This window comes from Chionomys nivalis, chromosome 1 (genome assembly GCF_950005125.1).
Source record: "Chionomys nivalis chromosome 1, mChiNiv1.1, whole genome shotgun sequence".
Lineage (NCBI taxonomy): Eukaryota > Metazoa > Chordata > Mammalia > Rodentia > Cricetidae > Chionomys > Chionomys nivalis.
In genome coordinates this window covers 172,746,505-172,770,899 of record NC_080086.1, presented here as the reverse complement: position 1 = coordinate 172,770,899, position 24,395 = coordinate 172,746,505, and the positions used below count along the sequence as shown (strand labels likewise).

Sequence of the window (24,395 nt, the reverse complement as noted above, 5' to 3'; positions counted from 1 at the left end):
CCAGTGCTTTATTAACACACACCGTCGCCACATTGCCGGGCGAGACTCTCAGAACACTGTGCCCGCAGCCGAGCCACCGATGCGGAGCTCTCGCCCTCGGTCTTGAGGCTGGTTTTGGAACGCTGTTTCTTACCCTGTCCTCATCCCGCATGGCATGGGTCTCCTCTTCATGTAGATGGCAAGTCTGTACTTGCGATTAACCAGAATGAAGAAAAGCAACATCAGTTAACCAAAAAGAGAAGTCAGGCTTTTTTTTTTAAAGTCACCTTCATCAGCTCTGTCTGGAACATTTTCATGAAGAGCATACAGACTCCCACTGCCGGAATATCCGGAACACTCTCCTTGATTTTTCAGAGAGACTCTGTAGATTTAAAAAAAAAGCTTATTATCAGAATTTACACCCCGTCATAGAGACAAAAGATAGGCATAGCATTAGGGTTGTCTTGGTAAATTTCTTCTTAGATATGATCAAGGCATATGTAAGATTGAATAAAAACTCATTTTATGTTATGTGATATACATAATGCAGAAGCCTGTGTTCTACCGTCAGCCCACTGCTAACCCTCTGTGCATCGACACCTGTCCTCATCCTCGTTTGTGACGATGGCACTCCTGACCCACCCTGAGTGCAGCACACATCCTGCACTGGCTTTTATCCAGGTCGTTTAATTGGACGGACCTAGCTATTTCCAAGAACAATGATTTGTGTGGCACCCAGCTGGGGTTAACTGTATCATCAAAGTTTGAGAAGTAAAACTTAATGACCCCCAAAGAGTTTAAACTCAACCTTGGCTTTCTCAGCTTCATGTTTTAGTCAACAGAACTAAACTAGCACGGCCCTCTCACTGCGTCTCGATCATACTAGGAAACGTCCTGAGATTTTCTGAGAAGCGGTTACAGGGAGACAAAGCAACTCACTGAAAAGTTCTCAGTCACAACACTTGGTTCCACCTGCCTGTGAGGGGCAATAAGAGCAGATATTCAGCCGGGCGGTGGTGGCGCACGCCTTTAATCCCAGCACTTGGGAGGCAGAGGCAGGTGAATCTCTGTGAGTTCGAGACCAGCCTGGTCTACAAGAGCTAGTTCCAGGACAGGCTCCAAAGCCACAGAGAAACCCTGTCTCGAAAAACCAAAAAAAAAAAAAAAAAAAAAAAAAAAAAAAGAAAAAGAGCAGATATTCTGCCTGGCAAGGGTCCCAGTGACAATGCAAAGGGCATTAGCAAGCTATCCCTCACTTTATGAAACATGCCATTTCCATTGTCTCCTTACCCTCCTTAAATTTATCTATTTATTGGTTTTTCAAGAAAGGGTCTCACTATGTAGCTCTGGCTGTCCTGAAATTCACTATGTAGACCAGGCTGGCCTTGAACTCACAGATATTCACCAGTTTCTGCCTCCCAAGTATTGTGTGCCACCATGCCTGGCTCCTCCTTAAGTTTTTTTTTTAGATTTATTTATTTATTTATTATGTATACAACATTCCTTTCCTGTATGCTTGCATGCCAGAAGAGGGCACCAGATCTCATTACAGATGGCTGTGAGCCACCATGTGGTTGCTGGGAATTGAACTCAGGACCTCTGGAAGAACAGTCAGTGCTCCTAACCTCTGAGCCATCTCTCCAGCCCCTCCTCCTTAAATTTTTTTTCCTTTTTTCTTTTCTTTTTTTTTAAAAAGTATTTATTTATTTATTTATTATGTATACAATATTTTGTCTGTGTGTATGTCTGCAGGCCAGAAGAGGGCACCAGACCTCATTACAGATGGTTGTGAGCCACCATGTGGTTGCTGGGAATTGAACTCAAGACCTTTGGAAGAGCAGGCAAAGCTCTTAACTACTGAGCCATCTCTCCAGTCCCCCTCCTTAAATTTTTTAAAGAAACATTTACTTATTTCTTTGTATGTGTAAGCATGTACATGCCACAGTGTGTGTGGAAATCACAGAATAACTTACAGAAGTTGGTTCTCTCCTTCTACCATGTGGGTGCTGGGATCAAACTCTGGTCATCAGGTTTGGTGGTTAAGTGTCTTTACCAGTCTTAAAAAACAAAACAAGCCGGGCGGTGGTGGTGCATGCCTTTAATCCCAGCACTCGGGAGGCAGAGACAGGCGCAGGCAGATTTCTGGGAGTTCGAGGCCAGCCTGGTCTACAAGAGCTAGTTCTGGGACAAGGCACTAAAGCTACAGAGAAACCCTGTCTCGAAAAACCAAAAAAAAAAAAAAAAAAAAAATTTCTTACCTTTTTCTAAAAAAAGCAAAAGAAAACAGAAGCTGGAGAGATGACTCAGTAGTTAAGAGCACTTATCTACACTTCCAGGACCCAAGCTTGGTTCCCAGCACACATACCAGGTGACTAACAACCATGTGTAACCTCAAATTCAGCAATGTGCACACACACACACACAGAGAACCCTATATGTAATAAAAATAAATCTTTAAAATGAAACAAAAAAATGGGGCTGGAGAACTGAGACAATGGTTAAGATCACTTGCTCCTCCTGCAAAGGACCTGAATTCAATTCCCAGCATCCACACGGTGGCTCACTGGTATAATTCTCAGATATTCACATGGTACATATTTATACACATAAATCTTTTTTGAGACAGGATTTCTCTGTGTAGCCCTGGCTGTATGGAAACTACTCAATAGATCAGACTAGCCTTGAACTCAGAGATCTGCTTGCCTCTGCCTCCCAAGTTCTAGAATTACAGGTGTGCTCATGCTCAGATTAAATAAATCTTAAAACAAACACATAATCAAAAAAAAAAGTATCTTTTTTTTTCAGGAGTGGGAGCACTTCAATAAAGTACAGTTCCAGAAGGAGTTCTTCCTGGGACTCAGAGGACGGAGGGTTTACTGACTTTACTGACAAAGCTGAACTAAGCTGAGAACCAGTGTAAGCTCTCCGTCCCTTCCACAGCCCCACTAAGCCCTCTGCTATCCAGTCACAGCAGCCATGACTAACAGACAAACTGCCTAAGAGGAATTGAAAAGCCCAAGCCAGGGCCAATTATGCGTTAACTCTACACACTGAACCCACAGGAGGTTTCTTTGTAGTACTTTAGTGTGACGGTGACAGACAGAAAGCTTCTGCTGTTGTTTGCGACAGCTCTCACAATGTCACCCCAGCTGTGCTGGAACTCACACTGTAGACCAGGCTGGCCTCCGACTCACAGAGATCCGCCTGCCTCTGCCTCCCGAGTGCTGGGATCAAAGGTTCATGCTACCATGACTGGCACTGGAGAAATATCTTTAAAAACAAAACAAAAACCAGCCAAAATATTATTTCTTGAATCTGAGGACAGAAACAGATTTAGCATCTCCAGTTTGAGTGGTGGGTCAAATAGCTATCTTTCTATACTTTCATATTCCCAAATCCCCGTTTCTATTGTAGTATTTTGGAATCAGGTCTCCTATAGATCAGGCTGGCTTCCAGCATGTGATCTCTCTAAGCCTACTGAGTGTGGGCATTACTGGTGTGTACTGACATGTCTGACCTAAACATAAAACATTTTTATTACATTTATGCATATATGCATTTATTTATTGAGTGTGTGCACATGCATGTGCAAGCATACCACGATAGACCACGTGGAGGAGAACTTCCTAGAGTTCTCTCTTTTTACTGCATGGGTTCTGAATACTGAACTTAGGTCTTCAGGCTTAGCAGCAAGTTCCCTTACTGAGCCATTTTGCTAGGCCCCTGACCTAAGTTTTTTTTTTTTTTTTTTTTTTTTTTTTGGTTTTTCGAGACAGGGTTTCTCTGTGGCTTTGGAGCCTGTCCTGGAACTAGCTCTTGTAGACCAGGCTGGTCTCGAACTCACAGAGATCCGCCTGCCTCTGCCTCCCGAGTGCTGGGATTAAAGGCGTGCGCCACCATCGCCCGGCCTGACCTAAGTATTTTTTTTTTTTTTTTTTTGGTTTTTTTTCGAGACAGGGTTTCTCTGTGGTTTTGGAGCCTTTCCTGGAACTAGCTCTTGTAGACCAGGCTGGTCTCGAACTCACAGAGATCCACCTGCCTCTGCCTCCCAAGTGCTGGGATTAAAGGCGTGCGCCACCACCGCCCGGCTTGACCTAAGTATTTTTAAATTCAAAAAAGGACAGACAGATTTTGGAAACCCTTCCTCTACTTACTTATTGAGGGACTAATGATATACTTTGTTGGACTTTGGTATAATTATAGTTCCCTCTGGTGGAAATCCTTTGAGACTACCATGAAATTGGGAACCATGACAGGCAAGTATTTTTTAAGGCATAAAGTCAGAAATGGTTACATTTATGCCAGGCTATGAGGCAAATTTAGAACTGGGCCTGGAAAGAACCCAAAACCAGTTCCCTGGACTCTCCCTTTCACTCTTCAGCTCTGCCTGTTCTCAGGTCTGCAGCGGCAGCAGTCCTGGCTGTGAGAGCTAACGCTGGTCCAGAGCAAGTGCCCAGCTGTGGAGAGCAAAGTAAGATGCTGAAATGGGAGAGTAAACCATGGTTTGGTACCCAGATCCAGAGCTCCAAACAGTTAACTGGCCAGACTCCAAATGCAAGCCACGGCGACCGGCAGCGAGCAGCCATGCCGAGCGTGAGGCCGGGCAGCACCAGGCCAGGCAGCGGTGCCGCGGTGCCAGGCTGGGCGGCTGCCATCCGTCTACTTTGCTGCTGTACCCCTTTCCTACCGGGAGTCATTGCAGCTGCAGGAACAAAGACTTTACCATGAAGTCATGGAATGCCATATGCTAAGCAAATGAGAAACATGGAACCACTTCTGGGCTTTGCTCCTGACGCCAGAAGGAACCTAAGCTGACTTCGGAGAGCTGAAAGCAGGCAGGTACTAACTACGGGGCCAGCCTCTTCTGCTCATCCCACAAACAACAGCGCTACACACACGCTGGGCAACGGCATCTTACCATGGGGTCTATCTCAGGTGGCTGGTTAGAATGCTTGTGGGCCAGCAGGATGGCCAGCACTGCCTTCCAGCCTGGCTCCGCTGGGGTGCTGGCATCCACCTCCGCTGTCCCATTCTCTTTGGTTTCCTTGGCAAGTGTGATATTCACCCAAGGGCACCAATCTCTATGCTGAGAAGTGGGATCAAAGAAGCTTCGGGGAGAGGTATCCTGGGGGAGAAAGAAGAGGCACAGTCTTATTAGAATAGATGATAGTTCTGGTCAAGGAGGAGCTGTAGCCACTTAAATTCAGAATCACACAACTGCCCACATTTCTGTTTCTTCTTGATTACTATCTCACCTTTGTCATTTTGAGATAAAATGCAGGCTACATAGGTGAGCTGGTCACTGTACCGCCCTAGCCTCCCACGTATGCTCTGTAAACTGTTGTTTCAATTCCCTCTCATTCTTTAGATCTCTAGCCCTGGCCCTTTTCTGTTGAGATGAGGTTGCTGTCAGTGTGTAGCCCAGGATGGCTTTCAATTTGCCTCCATCCTCAGCCTCTGGAGTTCTGGGATTACAGGTGTGACCACACTAGACTACTGAACCTTCTTAAGCATAGATAAGAACATTTGGAAAATCACTGTGACAGCCCAGGAAATAACCCCAAGAACTAAAAGAATTCCATGGTATTAAAAAGTTTCTGTAGAACAAAGCAAAATATCAGAGGGGAGAAAGTCTAAGAACAGGAGAGTCTGTGCCAGTGACAATTCAGACAGGGTATACCTAGAATACATAGACTTCAGACAGGGTATACCTAGAATACATAGATTTCAGACAGGGTATACCTAGAACACATAGACTTCAGACAGGGTATACCTAGAACACATAGACTTCAGACAGGGTATACCTAGAACACATAAAGACTTCAGAGAGCATACCTAGAATATATAAAGACTTCAGAAGGTTTACCTAGAATATATAAAGAACTGCAAAAAAGTCAGGGGTAGCCAGGCGGTGGTGGTGCACGCCTTTAATCCCAGCACTCGGGAGGCAGAGACAGGCGGATCTCTGTGAGTTCAAGGCCAGCCTGGTCTACCAGAGCTAGTTCCAGGACAGGAACCAAAAAGCTATGGAGAAACCTTGTCTCGAAAAATAAAAAGTCAGGGGTAGGGGAGGTATATGCCTTTAATCCCAGCACTTGGGAGACAGAGGCAGGTGGATATCTGCAAGTTTGAGGCCACCCTGCCTCAAAAAATAAAAACAAACTAAACAGCAAAACAAACAAACGAACAAAAAACTACCTACAGGTGTGGTGGCTCAGGTTTATAACCCCAGCACTGTGGCAAGAGGACTGACATAAATCCAAGGCCAGCCTACGTCCAAGGCCAGGTCCCTAGTGAGTTCTAGGGCAGCCTGAGTTACCGTGTGAGAGCGGGTAGGGAGGGAGAATCCCAAAGTCTCCTTCATCAGGTCTGCTGCCCTACTATACAGCTGTCTTGTTAGTCTAAGTGTGTGTGACTCTCTATGTCCATTCCAAACCTTCGATCAACCAACTGTCCCCCTCCCCCAAATGTTCATTTTGTGTGTGTGGTGGGGGGGGATGCATGTCAGGCTTGGCAGCAAGCATCCTTACCCTCTGGGTTCTCACCAGCCTGTGTTTTGTCTGAGACAAGGCCCGTGCAGCACAAACTGCTCTTGAACTCAGAAGCAGAGGATGGCCTCTGCACTGTGGGTCCCGTCTCCCCCTCTCAAGGGCTGGGATTACAGGTTATGAACTGTCCCATCTTTAAACTCACTAAATGTACTTTTGGTCAGAATCCAGGGAGGGCTCGTGTCTGCTTCTCCCCGATGCATATAAAGGCACTGTCTTCTGCATGTGCTCTCATGGCTATCTACAGAGATGGACTCACTGAGCTGCCAGAAGAGCAGAGGCGAGCCCGCTTGGCTTTCCGGAGAGGGCTCGAGGGAACTTCCAAGCCAGCAGAATCTCCGGTTCCCATGCTTCGGGTCACTGGCCGGCTTCTAGTGGTGGGGCTGGCTGCCTCTGGCTCAGGCCGGTCAACAGGACTGGAAGAGTCCCAGCTCCGGGTTCGGGAGACAATGGGACCTGGACTCTTTTCAGACTGAAGAAAAAAGAAAGGCAATGGAAGTATATGAATGATGTAATAGCTTTAGCCTGCGTACTCCTAGAAGCATGTGAAACACAGTATTTTAGAATTTGCTATATAAATTTCAATTGCCTACATAACTAAATTCCTCCGAGACTATTGTATTTCTGTACTTAGTTAGATTCTATAACAAATTTAGCTTCTCCATCTGTGAAGTGCGATACACAGGCTTACACAGGGTTAAAGCGAAGCCTACCACCAAGTTCCAGCCCGCTGTGACAGCTGCACCCTGAAGAAGCTAATACCTGCTCGGAGCCGGGAGAAACGGTAGAGTCTTGGCTTCGGGTCATCATCCGCCTAGGAGACTCAGGCACCAGAGGGAAGTGCTCAGGCCGACCCTCCACACCTGGAATGGGGGAGCTAGTCAAACCACAGGAAGCCTCCAGATCTGTCAGGGATGATTCAATCTGCTGGAAGCCCCAGAGACCGACCTTCCTCATACACTGGGAACATGATATCAGGGAGAGCTGTGTGGGTTCCAAAGAACTAGGAAGGAATGGGAGAGAAAGGGGTGTTTCTAAAGGTGTTACTTCCATGAGACTATGTATTTGATTTCTGTTTTATCTCAGCAAACAGTCTCTACAGTGGGCTAGTGGACTAAGAACCACGAACTCTTAAGAACCCTGATCTGAGGACCTGACATTCACTAACTCCTACATTACCTTCTCAAAGGGTCTTAGGGTCTTGGTATGTTCTAGTTGGCAAAAATATTGTGAAGTATGTTTTATCAACTCCTGTCCTCTTAAAACACTTCCCTTAATCTACCAAAAAAACAAAACAAAACAAAACAAAAAAAACACGCAGAGTTATTTACTTATCCAAGCACTGTGATCACAGGCACACACCCACCACCACTCCCAAACTCAGTAAGTAAATGGTGGTAGTGGTGGGGCAAGGTCACTTGATGCTCTTCCAAAGAACACAAATTTGGAATCCAGTAGCCACACTGGGCTGCTCAAAACCACCTGTAACACCGAGGCCCTCTTCTGGTCTTTGAGGGCACGTGCACACGTATGGCATGTACTTCACACAAACACAGATACATATTCATAAATAAAAATACGTTTTTTGTTCTTTTTGGTTTTTTGAGACAGGGTTTCTCTGTTCTCTGTGTACCCTTGACTGTCCTAGAACTAGCTCTGTAGAACAGGCTGGCCTCGAACTCAGAGATCTGCCTTTGTGCTGCTTGCCACCAAGCCTGGTAACACGAGTTCAGTCCCCAGAACCCCTGTGGCAGGTAGAGAACTGACTCGTCTAGTTCTCCTCTGACCTCCCACTCGTGCCACGGCCACGCACGGTAATGGCCACTCCACGCACACACAAAATAACTGTAGAAAGCAAATGTCCAAGTAAAGCACTGGCTCTGGCACTCTTCTTTCTGAAGGAGTCAACACCAAACTAAGCTGGAGTGGAAATGCCAGTGTGGGGCTCGGGGCTCCAGATGGCGTCTCCTCTGGTAATTTTTGTCAATTAAACTTGATTGTCTTCCCTTCTAAAAATAGGACACTATGTTCCTTTTACAAAGAGCTGTACTGGGGGCTGGAGAGATGGCTCAGAGGTTAAGAACATTGCCTGCTCTTCCAAAGGTCCTGAGTTCAATTCCCAGCAACCACATGGTGGCTCACAACCATCTGTAATGAGGTCTGGTGCCCTCTTCTGGCCTTTGGGCATACACACAGACAGAATATTGTATACATAATAAATAAATATTAAAAAAAAAAAAAAAAGAGCTGTACTGTTTATGGGAGCATAAGTTCCCAGCTATGAGGAGGCTGCACAAGGAAAGATTCAGGTGTGAACCCCAAGAATGCCTTAGCATTTATTCTGTTTTAGTTGCTGATTCTTTTTTTTTTTTTTTTTTTTTTTTGGTTTTTCGAGACAGGGTTTCTCTGTGGTTTTGGAGCCTGTCCTGGAACTAGCTCTTGTAGACCAGGCTAGTCTCGAACTCACAGAGATCCGCCTGCCTCTGCCTCCCAAGTGCTGGGATTAAAGGCGTGCGCCACCACCGCCCGGCTTAGTTGCTGATTCTTACCCACTCCTCTATCCCTCCTCCATTTTAATTTCTCTCTCTCCTTTTAAAGATTTGCTTATTCATGGTATTTTTATGTATATGAGTGTTCTGTCTTCATGCACATCAGAAGAAGGCACCAGATCTCACTACAGATGGTTGTGAGCCACCATGTGGTTGCTCGGAATTGAACTCAGAACCTCTGGAAGAGAACTCAAGTGCTCTTACCTGCTGAGCCATCTCTCTAGCCCCCTGATTTCTCTTTGTGTTCTCTCATAGGAAACATGTGGTTTCTAAATAGTAACAGTGACTGCTGTCATAGCTCGTGTTCCCAGGTAACACTCACTAACCTACACGCCCAGCCACACAGAGAAAGAACACAGGCAGTGACATGGACTTGCATGTCTGAGCCCAATTTGCTTGGAGTTTTCCTGTCGTCAGTTTGGTAATCAAGCTCATCCTCCAGCAGGTGCAGCAGCACACTGATCTTGTCTTCTGTCAAGCACTGCAAAAGAACCAGGGTTAAAAAGCAACTCAAGAGGAAAAAAAAAACACTCACAACAACACACATGGTCTGGGAAACGCCATGACTTGGAGACAGATCTTCACAGGAGACACACTCTAGGGCAGGACTGCGCTGTCACAGAGTTTAGCTTCCTAAATTGCAGCTTTTCTTTCTTTCTTTCTTTCTTTCTTTCTTTCTTTCTTTCTTTCTTTCTTTCTTTCTTTCTTTCTTTCTTCCTTCCTTCCTTCCTTCCTTCCTTCCTTCCTTTTTTTTCTAAATATTTATTTATTTATTATGTATACAATATTCTGTCTGTGTGTATGCCTGCAGGTCAGAAGAGGGCACCAGACCCCATTACAGATGGTTGTGAGCCACCATGTGGTTGCTGGGAATTGAACTCAGGACCTTTGGAAGAGCAGGCAGTGCTCTTAACCTCTGAGCCATCTCTCCAGCCCGCAGCTTTTCTTCTAAGCACTAAATGGTTCTCAACTTACCAACTGTAGATTTTATCTAGAACTTGTGACTTCAAATCCAAATAATAAAATCATTTATGTCTTGACCTACCACTGAATTTACTTTTGACAGCCTTGATTTTTGGCCTGTGCATAATAAGGCACTATGATGGGGTGGGGCTGCCTTAGTGAAAATCAGGCTGACTTTGTTTGTTTGTTTGTTTGTTTGAGACAGGATTTCTCTAACAGCCCTAGCTGTCCTGGAACTAGCTCTTGTGGACCAGGCTGGCCTTTGACTCACAGAGATCCACCTGCCTCTGCCTCCAGAGTGCTGGCATTAAAGGTATTCGTCACCACAACCCAGCTCAGGCTGATGTTTCTAAAAGCAAACAGAGGTTAACTACTTAGTGCTAGAAGCCCTAACAGAGGGTCAACTTGAGCAAATGACCAGTTTTTACTGCCTACAATATAGCGTGTCTTCACAGCAGACAAGGGCAGGATAAACGCAGCATAGAGAGAGTGCTGCTACAGTTCTAGCTGCAACATATAAGAAGGGAATCTTGTCCTATAGCGTCAGAAAACAGTATGCAGTAAGTAGTTTAAGTCAATCAAGACAAAGTTGAATTTGCAGGGCTGGATGTGGGGCACAGGCCTTTGAACCCAGCACTCCGGAGGTAGAGCGGAGGTTGGTGGATCTCTGAGTCCTACGGCAGTCATTTCAAGATCCCTATCTAACTGTCTGCTCACACCCTCAGTTACTGCATTTCCAGCAGAAACTGGATCCTCTTCACAATATTCCATCCTCTTGTCAGTCAAATAAAGCAACTGGTAACCACTGTACACGAGCCAAGAAAAACTCACCATAGTTTTCAAGTCCTCTGGCCTCAGGGAAGGAAGCTGGAGCTCTAAATGGCAAAGGCTTTGGAACCGGTCCAGGAATTCATTGGCAAGAACAGCAGGCTCACCCAATGGCAACATCCCAAATCTATCTGTGGGCAAAGTAAACTGGGAGATTAGATGGGAGTGGAAATAAAGAAATGTAAAATGGATAGTTGATGATATTAAACTACTGTTTTACACGTGAGCCCACAGAGACCTGCACAGGTTCAAACCAGACAAAATCCCAGCATTAAAAGTGGACACAAAGTCCCACCCTAACCAAAAAGCTATCTGCAATTGATACCTGCCTGGAGAGAAAAGGGCGGGGCGAGAGAAAAATATTCAAAGTCCTATAAGTAGGACTGAACTTTCTTTTAAATTTATTTTTATGTATATGCGTGCTCTATCTGTGTGTACAACCTTATGCCAAAAGAAAGCATCAGATCCCACTATAGATGATTGTGAGCCACCATGAGATTGAGGGGAATTGAACTCAGGACCTCTGTAAAAGCAGCCAGCGCTCTTAACCACTGAGCCATCTTTTCAGCCCTCAGGACTGGACTTCTAAATAATGCAGAGAGTGTTGAGGCTGTGAGGAACACCAAAGAATCAAGATTGTCTAGAAGTAGAGTTCAGCGTGCGGCTCAGTGGCAGAGCACTGGCCTCGGAGCCACCTATGGGCAAGGATCTGGGTTCCATTTCAAGCACTACCAGAAAAAAAAAAATGGGCTAAAAATTGATAATTGATGAAGTTGGTGGCAGGAGAAAAGCATTTAATTATGAAGTATTCTCTGTATTCCTGTGTATGCATGAAATTGTTACCTTTAGGAAGTCAAGGAAGAATCAAAACAGTTACTGAGGTAGAAGGTAGGATTCACCAGACAGAAATTAAAGAAACAATATTTTATAACAATTATCAAATTGCAGATATTTCACCATGAGTTGAAGTAGAAGGTAAATTCTTATTGAGAGGTGGCAAGACGGGTACGTGGGAAAGGAGCAAATGTCACAACACTGTGGACTACGAAGACACCTCAGCTAGTAAGAGGCCTGCTGTGACAGCATGAGGGCCTGAACTTGGATGTCTGGTATCCGGGCATGGGGGCTGGAGAGATGGCTTGAGAGTAAAGAGCACCTGTACTTACAGGAGCCACATGGAGGCTCATAACTGTCTCTAACTCCAGTTCCAGAGGAGCCAATGCCCTCTTTTGGCCTCTTCAGGCACCAGGCAAACACATGATACACAGACATGCATGCAGACGAAACACCCACACACATAAAATTTCAAAACTTAATTAATTAAAAAAAATTAAGAAAGAAAAGAACAGTACAAGCCTGGCAGGGTGGTGCACTTGTACTTTTTGTGCTTAGGCTGAGGCAGGAGGACTGCTCAAGTTTAAAGACAGTCTGAGCTACATAAGACTTTCTTAAAAACAAAAAGAATGAAAATACAGCAGGGCAGAGGGATGCATACCTGCAATCCCCAAACTTGCACTGTGGCAAGTTCAAGAAGACAGCCTGGTCCACACAGTAAGGTCTAGGCCAACCATCTAGAACTACCTGTCAAGACTGTCTCTAAAAAACCCAAAATGAGCCGGGCGGTGGTGGCGCACGCCTTTAATCCCAGCACTTGGGAGGCAGAGGCAGGCGGATCTCTGTGAGTTCGAGACCAGCCTGGTCTACAAGAGCTAGTTCCAGGACAGGCTCCAAAACCACAGAGAAACCCTGTCTCGAAAAACCAAAAAAAAAAAAAAAAACCCAAAATGAGCAGGAAGCATTTTAGTTACTTCCCAGAGCCCTGTTCCCTTATAGGGAATTCAATAAGTTATTCTTCAAAACAAAAACAAAACACAGAAAAACATATGTAGTATTGTTTTGAAGTAGGTTTTCATACTGTAGAGCTCAGAGTGGCCCCAAACGTACAACAATTCTCTTGTGCTTCCAAGTGCTGGGAAAATCTTAGAAAGTGAGAGATTACATAGGAGAGATGAAGAAAGAAACGGGCCTAAGCAGGTTAATTAAAAAGCAGGGTGCAGCAGGCACTGGGGAGGCAGAGAAAGTGGATCTCTGTGAGTTGGAGGACGGGCTCCAAACGACATAGAATAACTGTGTCTTAAAAAACTAAAAAACAGCCGGGTGATGGTGGCGCACGCCTTTAATCCCAGCACTCGGAGGCAGAGGCAGGTGGATCTCTGTGAGTTCGAGACCAGCCTGGTCTACAGAGCAAGTTCCAGGACAGGCTCCAAAGCCACAGAGAAACCCTGTCTCGAAAAACAAAAACAAAAACAAAAACAAAAACAAAACAAAACAAAAAAAAAAAACCTAAAAAACAAAAACAAAACAAAACAAAACAAAAAACTAAAAAAACAGGGCTGGAGAGATGGCTCAGCGGTTAAGAGCATTGCCTGCTCTTCCAAAGGTCCTGAGTTCAATTCCCAGCAACCACATGGTGGCTCACAACCATCTGGAATGAGGTCTGGTGCCCTCTTCTGGCCTGCAGACATACACACAGACAGAATATTGTACACATAATAAATAAATAAATAAATAAATATTTTAAAAAAAAAAAAAAAACCTAAAAAACAAAAACAAAACAAAAAAAAAGAGCTATTTCCAGGACAGGCTCCAAAGCTACAGAGAAACCCTGTCTTGAAAAAAACAAAACAAAAAAGCATTTTTTTAGTTTGATGTGTTTTATTTTTATGTATATGGGTGTTTTGCCCACAAGTCTGTTATGTTCTCCATGTTCATGACTGGCGCCAGAAGAGAATGAAAGACCTCCTGGAATTGGAGTTACAGATGGTTGTGAGCCACCACGTGGGTGCCAGGAGTCGAACTCAGGTCCTCTGTAAGAGCATCAAGTGCTCTTAACCACTGAGCCATCTCTCCAGCCCTGGCACACACTTTTGATTACAGGTCTTGGGAGGCAGAGGGAGAGGCAGATCAAGATAGATCACTGAGTTCAAGGCCAGCTTGGTCTACACATTAAGTTTCAGCCCATGTAGGGGGACACAGTGAGACCCTGTCTGAAACAAAACAAACATACAAAAAGAGGGGCTGGAGAGATGGCTTACTGGTTAAGAGCAATGGCTGCTCTTCCAGAGGCCCCGGGTTTGAATCTTAGCATTCATAAGGCATTGAACAATTGTCTGTAACTCTAGTCCCAGAAGATCCAACACCCTCCTCTGGCCTCTGAGTAGAGAATGTATAGACAAACATGTAAACAAAACAACCATATGTGCAAATAAGTATTTTTTTTTTTAAAAGCATATAATAAAATGGACTTTCAGATTTCTGGCACAAAAACTGGATGGGAAGGTCGGGGCAAACTTTTAGGAACTGGACTCTTCCAGCTTTGCACCGCCGAGTGCCAGGTACCTATACTATTAAGCAGAAACGTTAATGAGGAGGCTGAAAATGAGTCAAGATCAAAGAGCTCTAGATAGGAATTAGGAGTTCTTCAATGAGAGTCCAGTTGTGAGTGGAGCTGGAGTTCCAGGGCAGTCAGGACTACACAGAGAAACCCTGTCTCGAAAAACAAAACAGAACAAAAAGTTATAAGAGCTAGCTAAAAACAAGCTATCAGCCAAACATTTATAAGCATTTATAGCTTGTAATGAGCCTCTGTGCGGTTACTTGGGAGCAACTACCGGGACACAGAAAACTCCACCTACAACACCTTCCAATGGAAGCCAAGGCAGAACATGGGGCTGCTTAATACAGTGGAAAAGCAGAGTTTGGAATCAGGTAAATCATAGTTAATAGTTAATCATAGTCTAATTCATGTTATGACCTCTGGAACTCACTATGTATGTAGACCAGGCTGGACTCCAACTTACAGAAATCTACCTGCCTCTGCCTCCTGATCTAATTCTTAAATCTCTTGCCTAAAACAATTGAGTTCTTATTTTTTTAAATATGTATTTTTTAAATATGTATACAATATTCTGTCTGCATGTATGCCTGCAGGCCAGAAGAGGGCACCAGACTTCATTATAGATGGTTGTGAGCCACCATGTGGTTGCTGGGAATTGAACTCAGGACCTTTGGAAGAGCAGGCAATACTCTTAACCACTGAGCCATCTCTCCAGCCCAATTGAGTTCTTATTACCTACCTTGAAGGACCCCTTGTGAAGATTCAAAAGGCTACACATACACACACACACACACACACACACACACACACACACACACACACGGCTGGTAGGATAATCTGGGAAGGTTAAGTGATAAATAAATGCAAGGTCTTGGGGCTGGAGAGATGGCTCAGAGGTTAAGAGCATTGCCTGTTCTTCCAAAGGTCCTGAGTTCAATTCTCAGCAACCACCTTTGTAATGAGGTCTGGTGCCCTCTTCTGGCCTTCAGACATACACACAGACAGAATATTGTATAATAAATAAATAAATAAATAAATAAATAAATAAATAAATATTTTAAAAAAATAAATAAATGCAAGGTCTTGAAAAGCATAAACAGAAGAAAAAAAGCAACTTCCAAGAGCAGGTTTGCACAAGAAACTGGGCACTGTTAGAGACTGACGACCTAGGAGAAATGGTAACGGGGCTCCTTTAAATGTGTACCTGGGCAGGGGCTATCTGGCCAAAAGCAGAACTTCTCATGGGCACTGCACAAGGATTTCCTGAGTTCAGCACATCGTTCCTTGTCTGAAAGTCACAAGAGGTAGCAATTATTATACACTATACAGATCAAAATCTGAAGAGCCAAGAGTCTTTTAGAAAAAAAACCTAACAACACATACATTTAAATAACTTACGATACCTTTAAAGTTATTTTTAAAAAAGGCAAGTATATCCTCTTAAAACTTATCACAAAAAAAGTTCCTTTGTTGGTACAAAGAATGTATGTTGCGTAACTTGGTAGGGAAGGCTCCTTGCTCTGAAAGGCTAAACTGGGATTAAAAGGTAAACAAACTGCTGTTTGTCCAGAAAGCACAAAAACAAGGCTACTCCACAGTAGAACAACTGAGGCTAACAGGGTGAAGGCCATGGCAGCTTCACCTTGTCATTTGCGATATGGCACATTCTTCACTCAGATAGATGCCGGTCCAGCACCTCGTACACGCTAAGTTAGTGCCCTACCACCAGCGTGTGTCAGAATGTGGAGAGAAAGATCTGAACATTGCACTTACATCGGCTGAAGTCAAAGGCTGGCTGTAGGCTGGCACAGAGGAAGGCCTGGCAGCTGGAGCACTTGAGCATATCGCATTCCACTGTGACCCAGCCATATCTGGCGCAGATGAGTGGGGACAGCTCAGGGGGCTTCCCTGCCCACTTCAAAGAGTACTCGCGTTAAGAAAAACCATGTATATGAAAACCACGCACAATTAAACTTGAACACATTTTTAATAAATTTACTTTAAATGTATACACTCATTAAAAGTAGACAGTAAAAGCTGGGTGATGGTGGCACAGACCTTTTTAAGCCTAGCACTTGGGAGGCAGAGGCAGGTGGATCTCTGTGAGTTCGAGGCCAGCCTGGTCTACAGAGGGAGTTCCAGGACAGGCTCCAAAGCTACACAGAGAAACCCTGCCTTGAAAAACAAACAAAAAAGTAGACAGTAAAGAAAATGGCCTATACAATTCCCAGCACTGGGGAGGCAGAAGCAGGTATATCTGAGCTCAAGACTAGCCTGGTATACAGAAGGAGTTCCAGGACAACCAGGGCTACAGAGAAACCCTGTCTGAAATGAGAAAGAAAAAATAAAGAAAACAATAGAGTGTATGTGTGTTTTAAAGCTGAGCATGGTGGTGCACACCCTTAATCCCTCCCCTGGAAGGCAGAGGCAGGAAGATCTCTGAGTTTGAGGTCAGCCTGATCTATAAAAGAAGATCCAGGATAATTGGGGCTACATAATAGAGACCCTATTTCAAATAAACAAACAAAATATTTATTTAGTTTTTTTAATTATGTGTTTGTGTGGGTTACTATATGGGTTTGTATATACAAGAGTGCTAGTGCCTTGGAGGTCAGACGAATTGGGGTGAATCCCTGGCGTTGGAGTTACAGGCAGCTGAGCTGCACGAGTGGCAAGTATTCAACCACTGAGAGCCAATTCTCCATCTCGCTGTATCTGTTCAGCCTCTGAGAATCCATCTTTAAAATACACAACACAAAACTGTCTTTCTTACTGCCTGGGGGCAGAATACAGATACTGACTGCTTCATTTTATCTGAAGCCCTGGGGCCTGCGAGTGCTGCCAAAAGCCCTAGCAACGATGGACCTAAGCAGAAGGGATCCTAAAGGTCAGGAAGGCCGGAATAGTTCTGCCATCATTTGCCTGTATTATCCTAATGTCCCACCACCACCTGGCAGCAGACAGCATCTTTAATTATGTATCTGGGAAAGTGTCCTGAAGCATTTATTGATTCTGAATAGTAAAAATCTCATTGCTTGTATTTTACCCCAAGAGATTTTATTTTGGGGGCTGGAGAGATGGCTCAGTGATTAAGAGCACTGCCTGCTTTTCCAAAGGTTCTGAGTTCAATTCCCAGCAACCACATGGTGGCTCACAACCATCTGTAATGGGGTCTGGTGTCCTCTTCTGGCCTACAGGCATACACACAGACAGAATACTGTATACGTAATAAATAAATAAATAAATAAATAAATAAATAAATAAATAAATATTTTAAAAAAAGATATTTTATTTTTCTGGGCGTGGTGGTGCACACCACCTCTCTGAAGGCAGAGGTGGGTGAATTTCTAAGTATGAGGCCAGCCTGACCTACAAAACAGGTTCCAGGACAGTCAGAGCTACATGGAGAAACCCTGTCTTGAAAAACCACAAAAAGAAAGGGGGGCTTTATTTTAGGGGTTGAAGAGAGAACTCAGCAGTTAAGAGTGTGCTCCTCTTACAGAGGTCTAGAGTCTGATTCCCAACAACCACATGGCAGCTCACAACAGACTGTAACTCCAGCTCCAGACACTCACACTCATGTGTACATACCCAAACACACACAGAGATATGCAAAATTTAAAACAACAACAACAAAAACCACCACCAACAAAAAAACCTAGGCACTGGTGGCGCACACCTTTAATCCCAGCACTCGGGAGGCAGAGGCAGGCGGATCTCTGTGAGTTCAAGGCCAGCCTGGTCTACAAGAGCTAGTTCCAGGACAGGCTCCAAAGCTACGGAGAAACCCTGTCTCAAAAATACAAAAAACGAAAACAACAACAAAAAGCAAGCTAGAGTTACTAAAGACTTCTGCAAGAGCAGAGTAGGCAACTTTAAGGCAGCTCTAGTCCCTGCTTTCTGGTACTCACCCCTTGGGTGATCCTGTCCTGAGTCTCAGCTGGCCTGGTAACTTGTCATAATAATCAGAACATGGTAAAAGTAAGTGATGAAATGTCTTCTGAGATTAGGTTACAAGAATGAGTCTGGGACCAGAGAGATGGCTCAGTGGATAAAAGTGCTAAGCCTTGTCTCCGGGATCCACGTGATGGAAGGAGAGAAGAGACTCCCACAGCTGTCTCCTGACCTCCACATGTACACCATGCACATATACACTCACATACATACAGACATGCCTACACACACTAAATAAGTACACATAGTCAAAAGTTAATTTTAAAAAGAACGTTTAGCCAGGTGATGGTGTCTCATGCTTTTAATCCCAGCACTCAGGAGGCAAGTGATCTCCATGAGTTCAAGGTCAGCCTGGTCTACAAAGTGAGTTCCAGGACAGCTGGAGCTACATAGTGACAAGTATGTTCCCATGTAACAAGGAACCAAGGGAGGTTCTGACCATTCGATATCACAGACCTGAAGCCCTCAGTGGGATAGTAACAAGAAAATGAACCCACAGGCTAGAGAGATGGTTCAGTGGCTAAGAGCACTGTCTGCTCTTCCAAAGATCTTGAGTTCAATTCCCAGCAACCACATAGTGGCCCTCTTCTGGCCTGCAGACATGTATGCAGGCAGAACACTGTATTTAAATAAATCTTTAAAAAAGAAAAGAAAAAAGTGAACTTGCTGCTAATAATTAATGTGCAAAGTCCTTCTGTATATGTGTTGCTTTTATTGGTTAATGAATAAAGAAGCTGCTTTCGGCCAATGGCTAAACAGAATATAGCCAGGCTTGAAAAGATACATACAGAGAGTAGGCGGCGCCAGAGACACTATGGAGCCGCCAGAGAAAGACGCAAGCCATCAGTTGGAACCTTGCTGGTAGGCCACAAACCTCATGGTAAAATATAAATTAATGGAAATGGGTTAATTCTAGATGTAAGAGCTAGCTAGCAATACGCTTAAGCTATTGGCCAAACATTTTAATTAGTTTTAATTAGTATAGTTTCTGAGTGAGTCTGGGTGGCTGGGAACAAATAATCATACAAGAGAGTTTGGAGCAGGAGCCTCCTGTCTATGCACTGGATGCCCTTCATGACTCCCTCTAAGGGAACCTGAACCTCTGCTACACTACTGAGTATAGTGGCACACATTTGTAACCCCCACACCAGGAAGATCATGTGTTCAAAGCCAGCCAGGGCTATGTAACTAGTTCCCTGTCCACCTGGGCCATATAGTTAAGACCCTGCCTAGAAAAAAGCAAACTGGGCTAGAGAGCTGACTCAGTGGCTAAGAACACCTGCAGCTGTTCTGCCAGGAGACGCAAGTTATATCTCAGCACATATATCAGGTGTTCACGACTGTCTGCAACTCCTGCTCGAGATCTGAAACATCCCCCCTCCTTCACACACACACACACACACACACACACACACACACACACACACACACACTTGCATACATGAGCAGATACATAAATTTAAAAACAAGCAAACAAAGAAAAACAAATAAAACTAAAACAACTCTATGTCTGAATTCACAGTCCACAGAGTTTGTGGAATAGCTGTTGGGATAATAAGCATTGGAGAGTTTGTCATGCAACAGTGACTCATACAAAAGGGAACTAGAAACTGTTAAGACAGCAGTGCACTTTCAATGAGATCCCAGTCCTGGCTCTTCTACTTGCTAGCAGGATGTCTTGTTAGTCAGGTAACCACCTACTCTCACGACTACTCTTCTGGCTTTTTTTTTCCCGGTTTTTCGAGACAGCATTTCTCAGTGTAAGTGCCTCTGTCTACCGAGTGCTGGGATTAAAATCCGTGTTCTTCTGGCTTTTGTTGTTGCTGTTTGTTCTTTTGCTGTCATCTGTAAAATGAGTATAACAGGACTGGGAATACAGCTCAGTGGGAAAGTGTTTGCCTGGCATACATGAGGACTAGTCTGATTCCCAGCACTGCCTTCCACCAAAAAACAAACAAAAACCAGGATGGCAGTAAAGGTAACTTATTTTCACAGGAATGAGTTAAAGATCAAAGGTGAGAACGCATGTGAAAATCTACTACACAGAAGCACCAGTAACTATTCCTTCTCTCACGACTCGTTTTGGTTTATTTTCTGTAAAGACAAAAGCTTAGCTGGGTATGGTGGCTCCCATTTACCATCCCAGCATTGGGACCAAGGCAGAAGAACTATGAAGCTGATCTTGAGATACAGGTTACAGACCCTGCTCAAAACAAACAAACCAAAAGATCTGATCTGTCCCTCAATTGATCCTTAGGGATAACATACTAAGGTCTAATTTCCCTTGAAAAGTTCTTACCAACACTGATTCTTTGGTTTAAAAGATCAGAATAACAGGCTGGATGGATGGCTCAGGAGGTAAGAGCACTGGCAGCTCTTCCAGAGGACTCCAGCTCAATTCCTAGCACCCATATCGAGGGTGACAACCATCTGCAACTCCATTCCAGGGGATGTGAAGCCCTCTTTTGGATTCTGTGGACACTGCACACATGTGGTTCACATACAGGCAACACACTCACACACATAAAGTAAAAGCTGAAGATCAGAGTACGCGGTATAGGACTCTAGAGTGACAATTCTGCAGCAGGCTACCCCTTACGTGAACTGAAAAAGGATATAGAAAAGGTCTCCACTCTGTGGAAAAAGGCTTCTTTGCTTGTAGATTCCAGTGGGGACTGCTCTGCCTGAGGCGATCCACTGACTGGCTGCAATGTGGCGGATGTGTCCTTACTGAAACAAGGAGCAGGAGAGTTAGTGATCTTTTCTCTGTATTGCTCTGCTGAAATCTTCCAAGCCTAGCTACTCTACATGTATCCAACCCAAATGAGATTTTAAGTCTCTGAAACTCATTTCAACAGTCACTGTTCCAGTCAAGCTATTCCTCTGCTTCATAAATCCTTTACCTTCCTCATACTTATGAAATGGACTCTAAAGTCTTCCATCTGACAGTCACAACTCTTTATAGTTCAATCACGCTCCTAGGTCATTCACAGTTCTCCAATAATATTCTGAATAATTTTAGTAAATACAAAATAAGGCCTTCAAGGATTCAGGTATTAAATAATAAAACTTAAAAGGAATTTCTTTTTCTTGTTTGGAGACAGAGTCTCACTCTATAACCCAGGCTGGCCTGGAATTCACAGCAATCCCCCTGCTTCAGCCTCTCAAGTGTTGATATTACTACTGTGTATATACACACACACAGACACACGTGTGTGTGTCTGTGTGTGTGATATATGTGAGTGAATGTTGCTGAGCACATGTATGGAGGTCAAGTGCTTTATCTACTGAGACATCTTGACTGTCTCTGTTTTTGTTTGTTTGGTTTTTGGGGAGATAGGGCTTGGTTTTTCAAGATAGGGTTTCTCTATGTATCAGCCCTAGCTGTTCTGGAACTCGCTCTGTAGACCAGACTGGCCTCAAACTCAGAGATTGCTGGCCTCCGTCTCCTGAGGGCTGGGATTAAAGGTGTAAGCCACCACCACCTGGCTTGGTTTTTTGTTTGTTTGTTTGTTTTTAAAGAAACAGGGTCTCATTTTGTAATATATGCTGGTCCTGGAACTCACTACCTAACAAGCTGACCCAGAATTTTTTTTTTTTTTTTTTTTTTTGGTTTTTCGAGACAGGGTTTCTCTGTGGTTTTGGAGCCTGTCCTGGAACTAGCTCTTGTAGACCAGGCTGGCCTCGAACTCACAGAGATCCGCCTGCCTCTGCCTCCCAAGTGCTGGGATGAAAGGCGTGCGCCACCACCGCCCGGCGCTGACCCAGAATTTACATCAATACTCTTGCTTCAGACTTTCAGTCACTGGTATTACAAGTGTAAGCCACTATGCTCAGCTAAAATCCTCTTTAGAAATAAGAAAACACCAATAACTATGACTTGAAAGAAAAAAAATTATTCCAGCCAGTGGTGGTGGCACACGCCTTTAATACCCAGCACTCAGAAGGCAGAGACAGGCAGATGTCTGTGAGTTCGAGGCCACCTGGTCTACAGAATGAGTTCCAGGACAGGCTCCAAAGTTACAGAGAAACCCTGTTTCAAAAAACAAAACAGCCGGGCGGTGGTGGCGCACGCCTTTAATCCCAGCACTTGGGAGGCAGAGGCAGGCGGATCTCTGTGAGTTCGAGACCAGCCTGGTCTACAGAGCTAGTTCCAGGACAGGCTCCAAAGCCACAGAGAAACCCTGTCTCGAAAAACCAAAAAAAAAAAAAAACAAAAAACAAAAAAAAAAGCCAAACTCATTGTAGTCTAAGTAGTATCTGTGAATTTGTCTCCAATAGAAAAAAATTTAAATTTACTCACTTTAACTCTCTCTTTTCTCACTTCCTCCTCCCCATACCTCTTTCTCTGATGGGGCCTCAGGTTGGCCTGAAACTTCAGAACCTCTGCCTCCACCTCCCCCAAGCGCTTAGAGTTGTGTGCCACCACTACTGGTTTAATGTAGTACTAGGATCAAATCCTTGGCTTAGTGCACACTAGGCTAGCTATATTCCCGTCCCAACATTAACTGTTTAATTAAGGAAAAAAGGACGGGGGGGGGGGAGAAAAGTCACCACACAACTTCCCTTTACTATCTTGATAACTACTGTAACCGTGTAATTGGTTTCATTTATGATCCTGTGTACATCTGCTTTATGCATTTAAGAGTGTTCTTCGGAAAAGGGGTTCCTAAACTTCCCCAGACTATGAGAATCCACCGCATGAACCTTGGTTAGTATTCATCTTATTCAGCTAACATTCTTCTCCCTCAAAAATGGATTGTAACAAAATTTCGCTAGTGATGCGGCGTCAGGTACATCCAGAAGCTACTGAAGCCAAGCAATCAGGGGCGCTTTCAGATCCTATAAAGAATTCAACCCCAGCCACCAAGTCACCGATAGAAGTTACCGTACGCCGCGCTCCCGCCCCTGCTCCAGGCCCCCGTTCCCAAAGCCCCTCGAAAATTAAGCGCCCAAACCACAGCTTGGGGAACTCACGCTTCTGTGCTTCCATCTTCCGGGACGATTCCCTCATCTATCAGCTGCCGAACTTTCTGGGGTGTCCCTTCAGGGGAACGAACAACTGCACCCCAAGTCTTTTCAATACCAGCGGCAAACAGCTGCCCCTCACTGGGAGCCGCCATCTTGGTCCGTTCCTGACTTGTGTCCCCACGAGTCTGTAGGCTCAGGAACTTCCGTTCTGGGTTAAGACCCGCCCCTCTAGCCAAGCGGTGGAGGTGCACGCCTTTAAGCCCAGCAGCACTCGGGAGGCAGAGGCAAGCGGATCTCTGAGTGCGAGGCCAGCCTGATCTACAGAGTGAGTTCCAGAACTGGCTCCATAGCTACTGAGAAACCCTGTCTCGAAAAACCAAGGGGGAAAAAAAGACTCGCCCCTCTGGCCTTAGGTTCCACTTTTCCTGGTTTTTAAAAATGATTTAAAGAGTGATTATAATGTTTAAGACTGAACTATTTCTCTGATAAACTAGCATATTTAGGTTAATAAAAAAAAAACAACTCTGCACAGGGTATCTCTGTGCAGCCTTGACTGGCCTGAAACTCGCTTTATAGACCAGGCTGACGTCGAATTTATAGAGGTCCACCTGTCTCTGCCTCTGAATACTGGGATTAAAGGCGTGTGCCACCACCACCCGGCTGAGATTTTTCTTTTTAAATATAGGGTCTTACGCAGTCCTGCAATTCAAGAAATCTACTTGCCTCTGCCTCACAAGTGCTGGAATTAAAGGCGTGTACCACCACAATAAAGGATTTTAAAAGCAACGTCTCTCCAGATTCAGCGGGACTGAAGGACTCCGTTGCAGCCAGCAAATAAAGATCATACTGACTCTTCTAAATTGCATTGCTTTCCAGGTAAGGAAATGGCAATCCTTAGTCGAGAACAAATAACTTGAAACCCTTCTTAGGAACTGTTATGCATGGAAGAAGCCTGTGGCTTTAACACCATCCTCTTTTGCTTAGGAAACATCTATCTATCTATCTATCTATCTATCTATCTATCTATCTATCTATCTATCTATCTATCTATCTATCTATCTATGCATCTATCTATTTATTTTGGTTTTTCAAGACAGGGTTTCTCTGTAGCTTTGGAGCCTGTTCTGGCACTCGCTCTGTAGACCAGGTGATTTACAGAGATCCACCTCCCAAGTACTGAGATTAAAGGTGTGTGCCACCACTGCC

The 24,395-nt window shown here is 44.5% G+C and overlaps 1 protein-coding gene across 1 annotated transcript; it reads right to left on the bottom strand.

The window, feature by feature from the left end:
• Window positions 1-23,341, bottom strand: Zc3hc1 (zinc finger C3HC-type containing 1). The gene is made up of 10 exons (XM_057773267.1): window positions 23,196-23,341; window positions 20,837-20,948; window positions 16,038-16,188; window positions 15,469-15,552; window positions 10,871-10,998; window positions 9,403-9,557; window positions 7,290-7,530; window positions 6,787-6,999; window positions 4,898-5,104; window positions 1-361 (listed from the first exon to the last, which is right to left on the bottom strand). The coding sequence occupies exons 1-10, from the start codon at window positions 23,339-23,341 to the stop codon at window positions 293-295; spliced, it is 1,506 nt and encodes a 501-aa protein (XP_057629250.1). The 3' UTR covers window positions 1-292.
• Window positions 23,342-24,395: the final 1,054 nt, after the last annotated feature.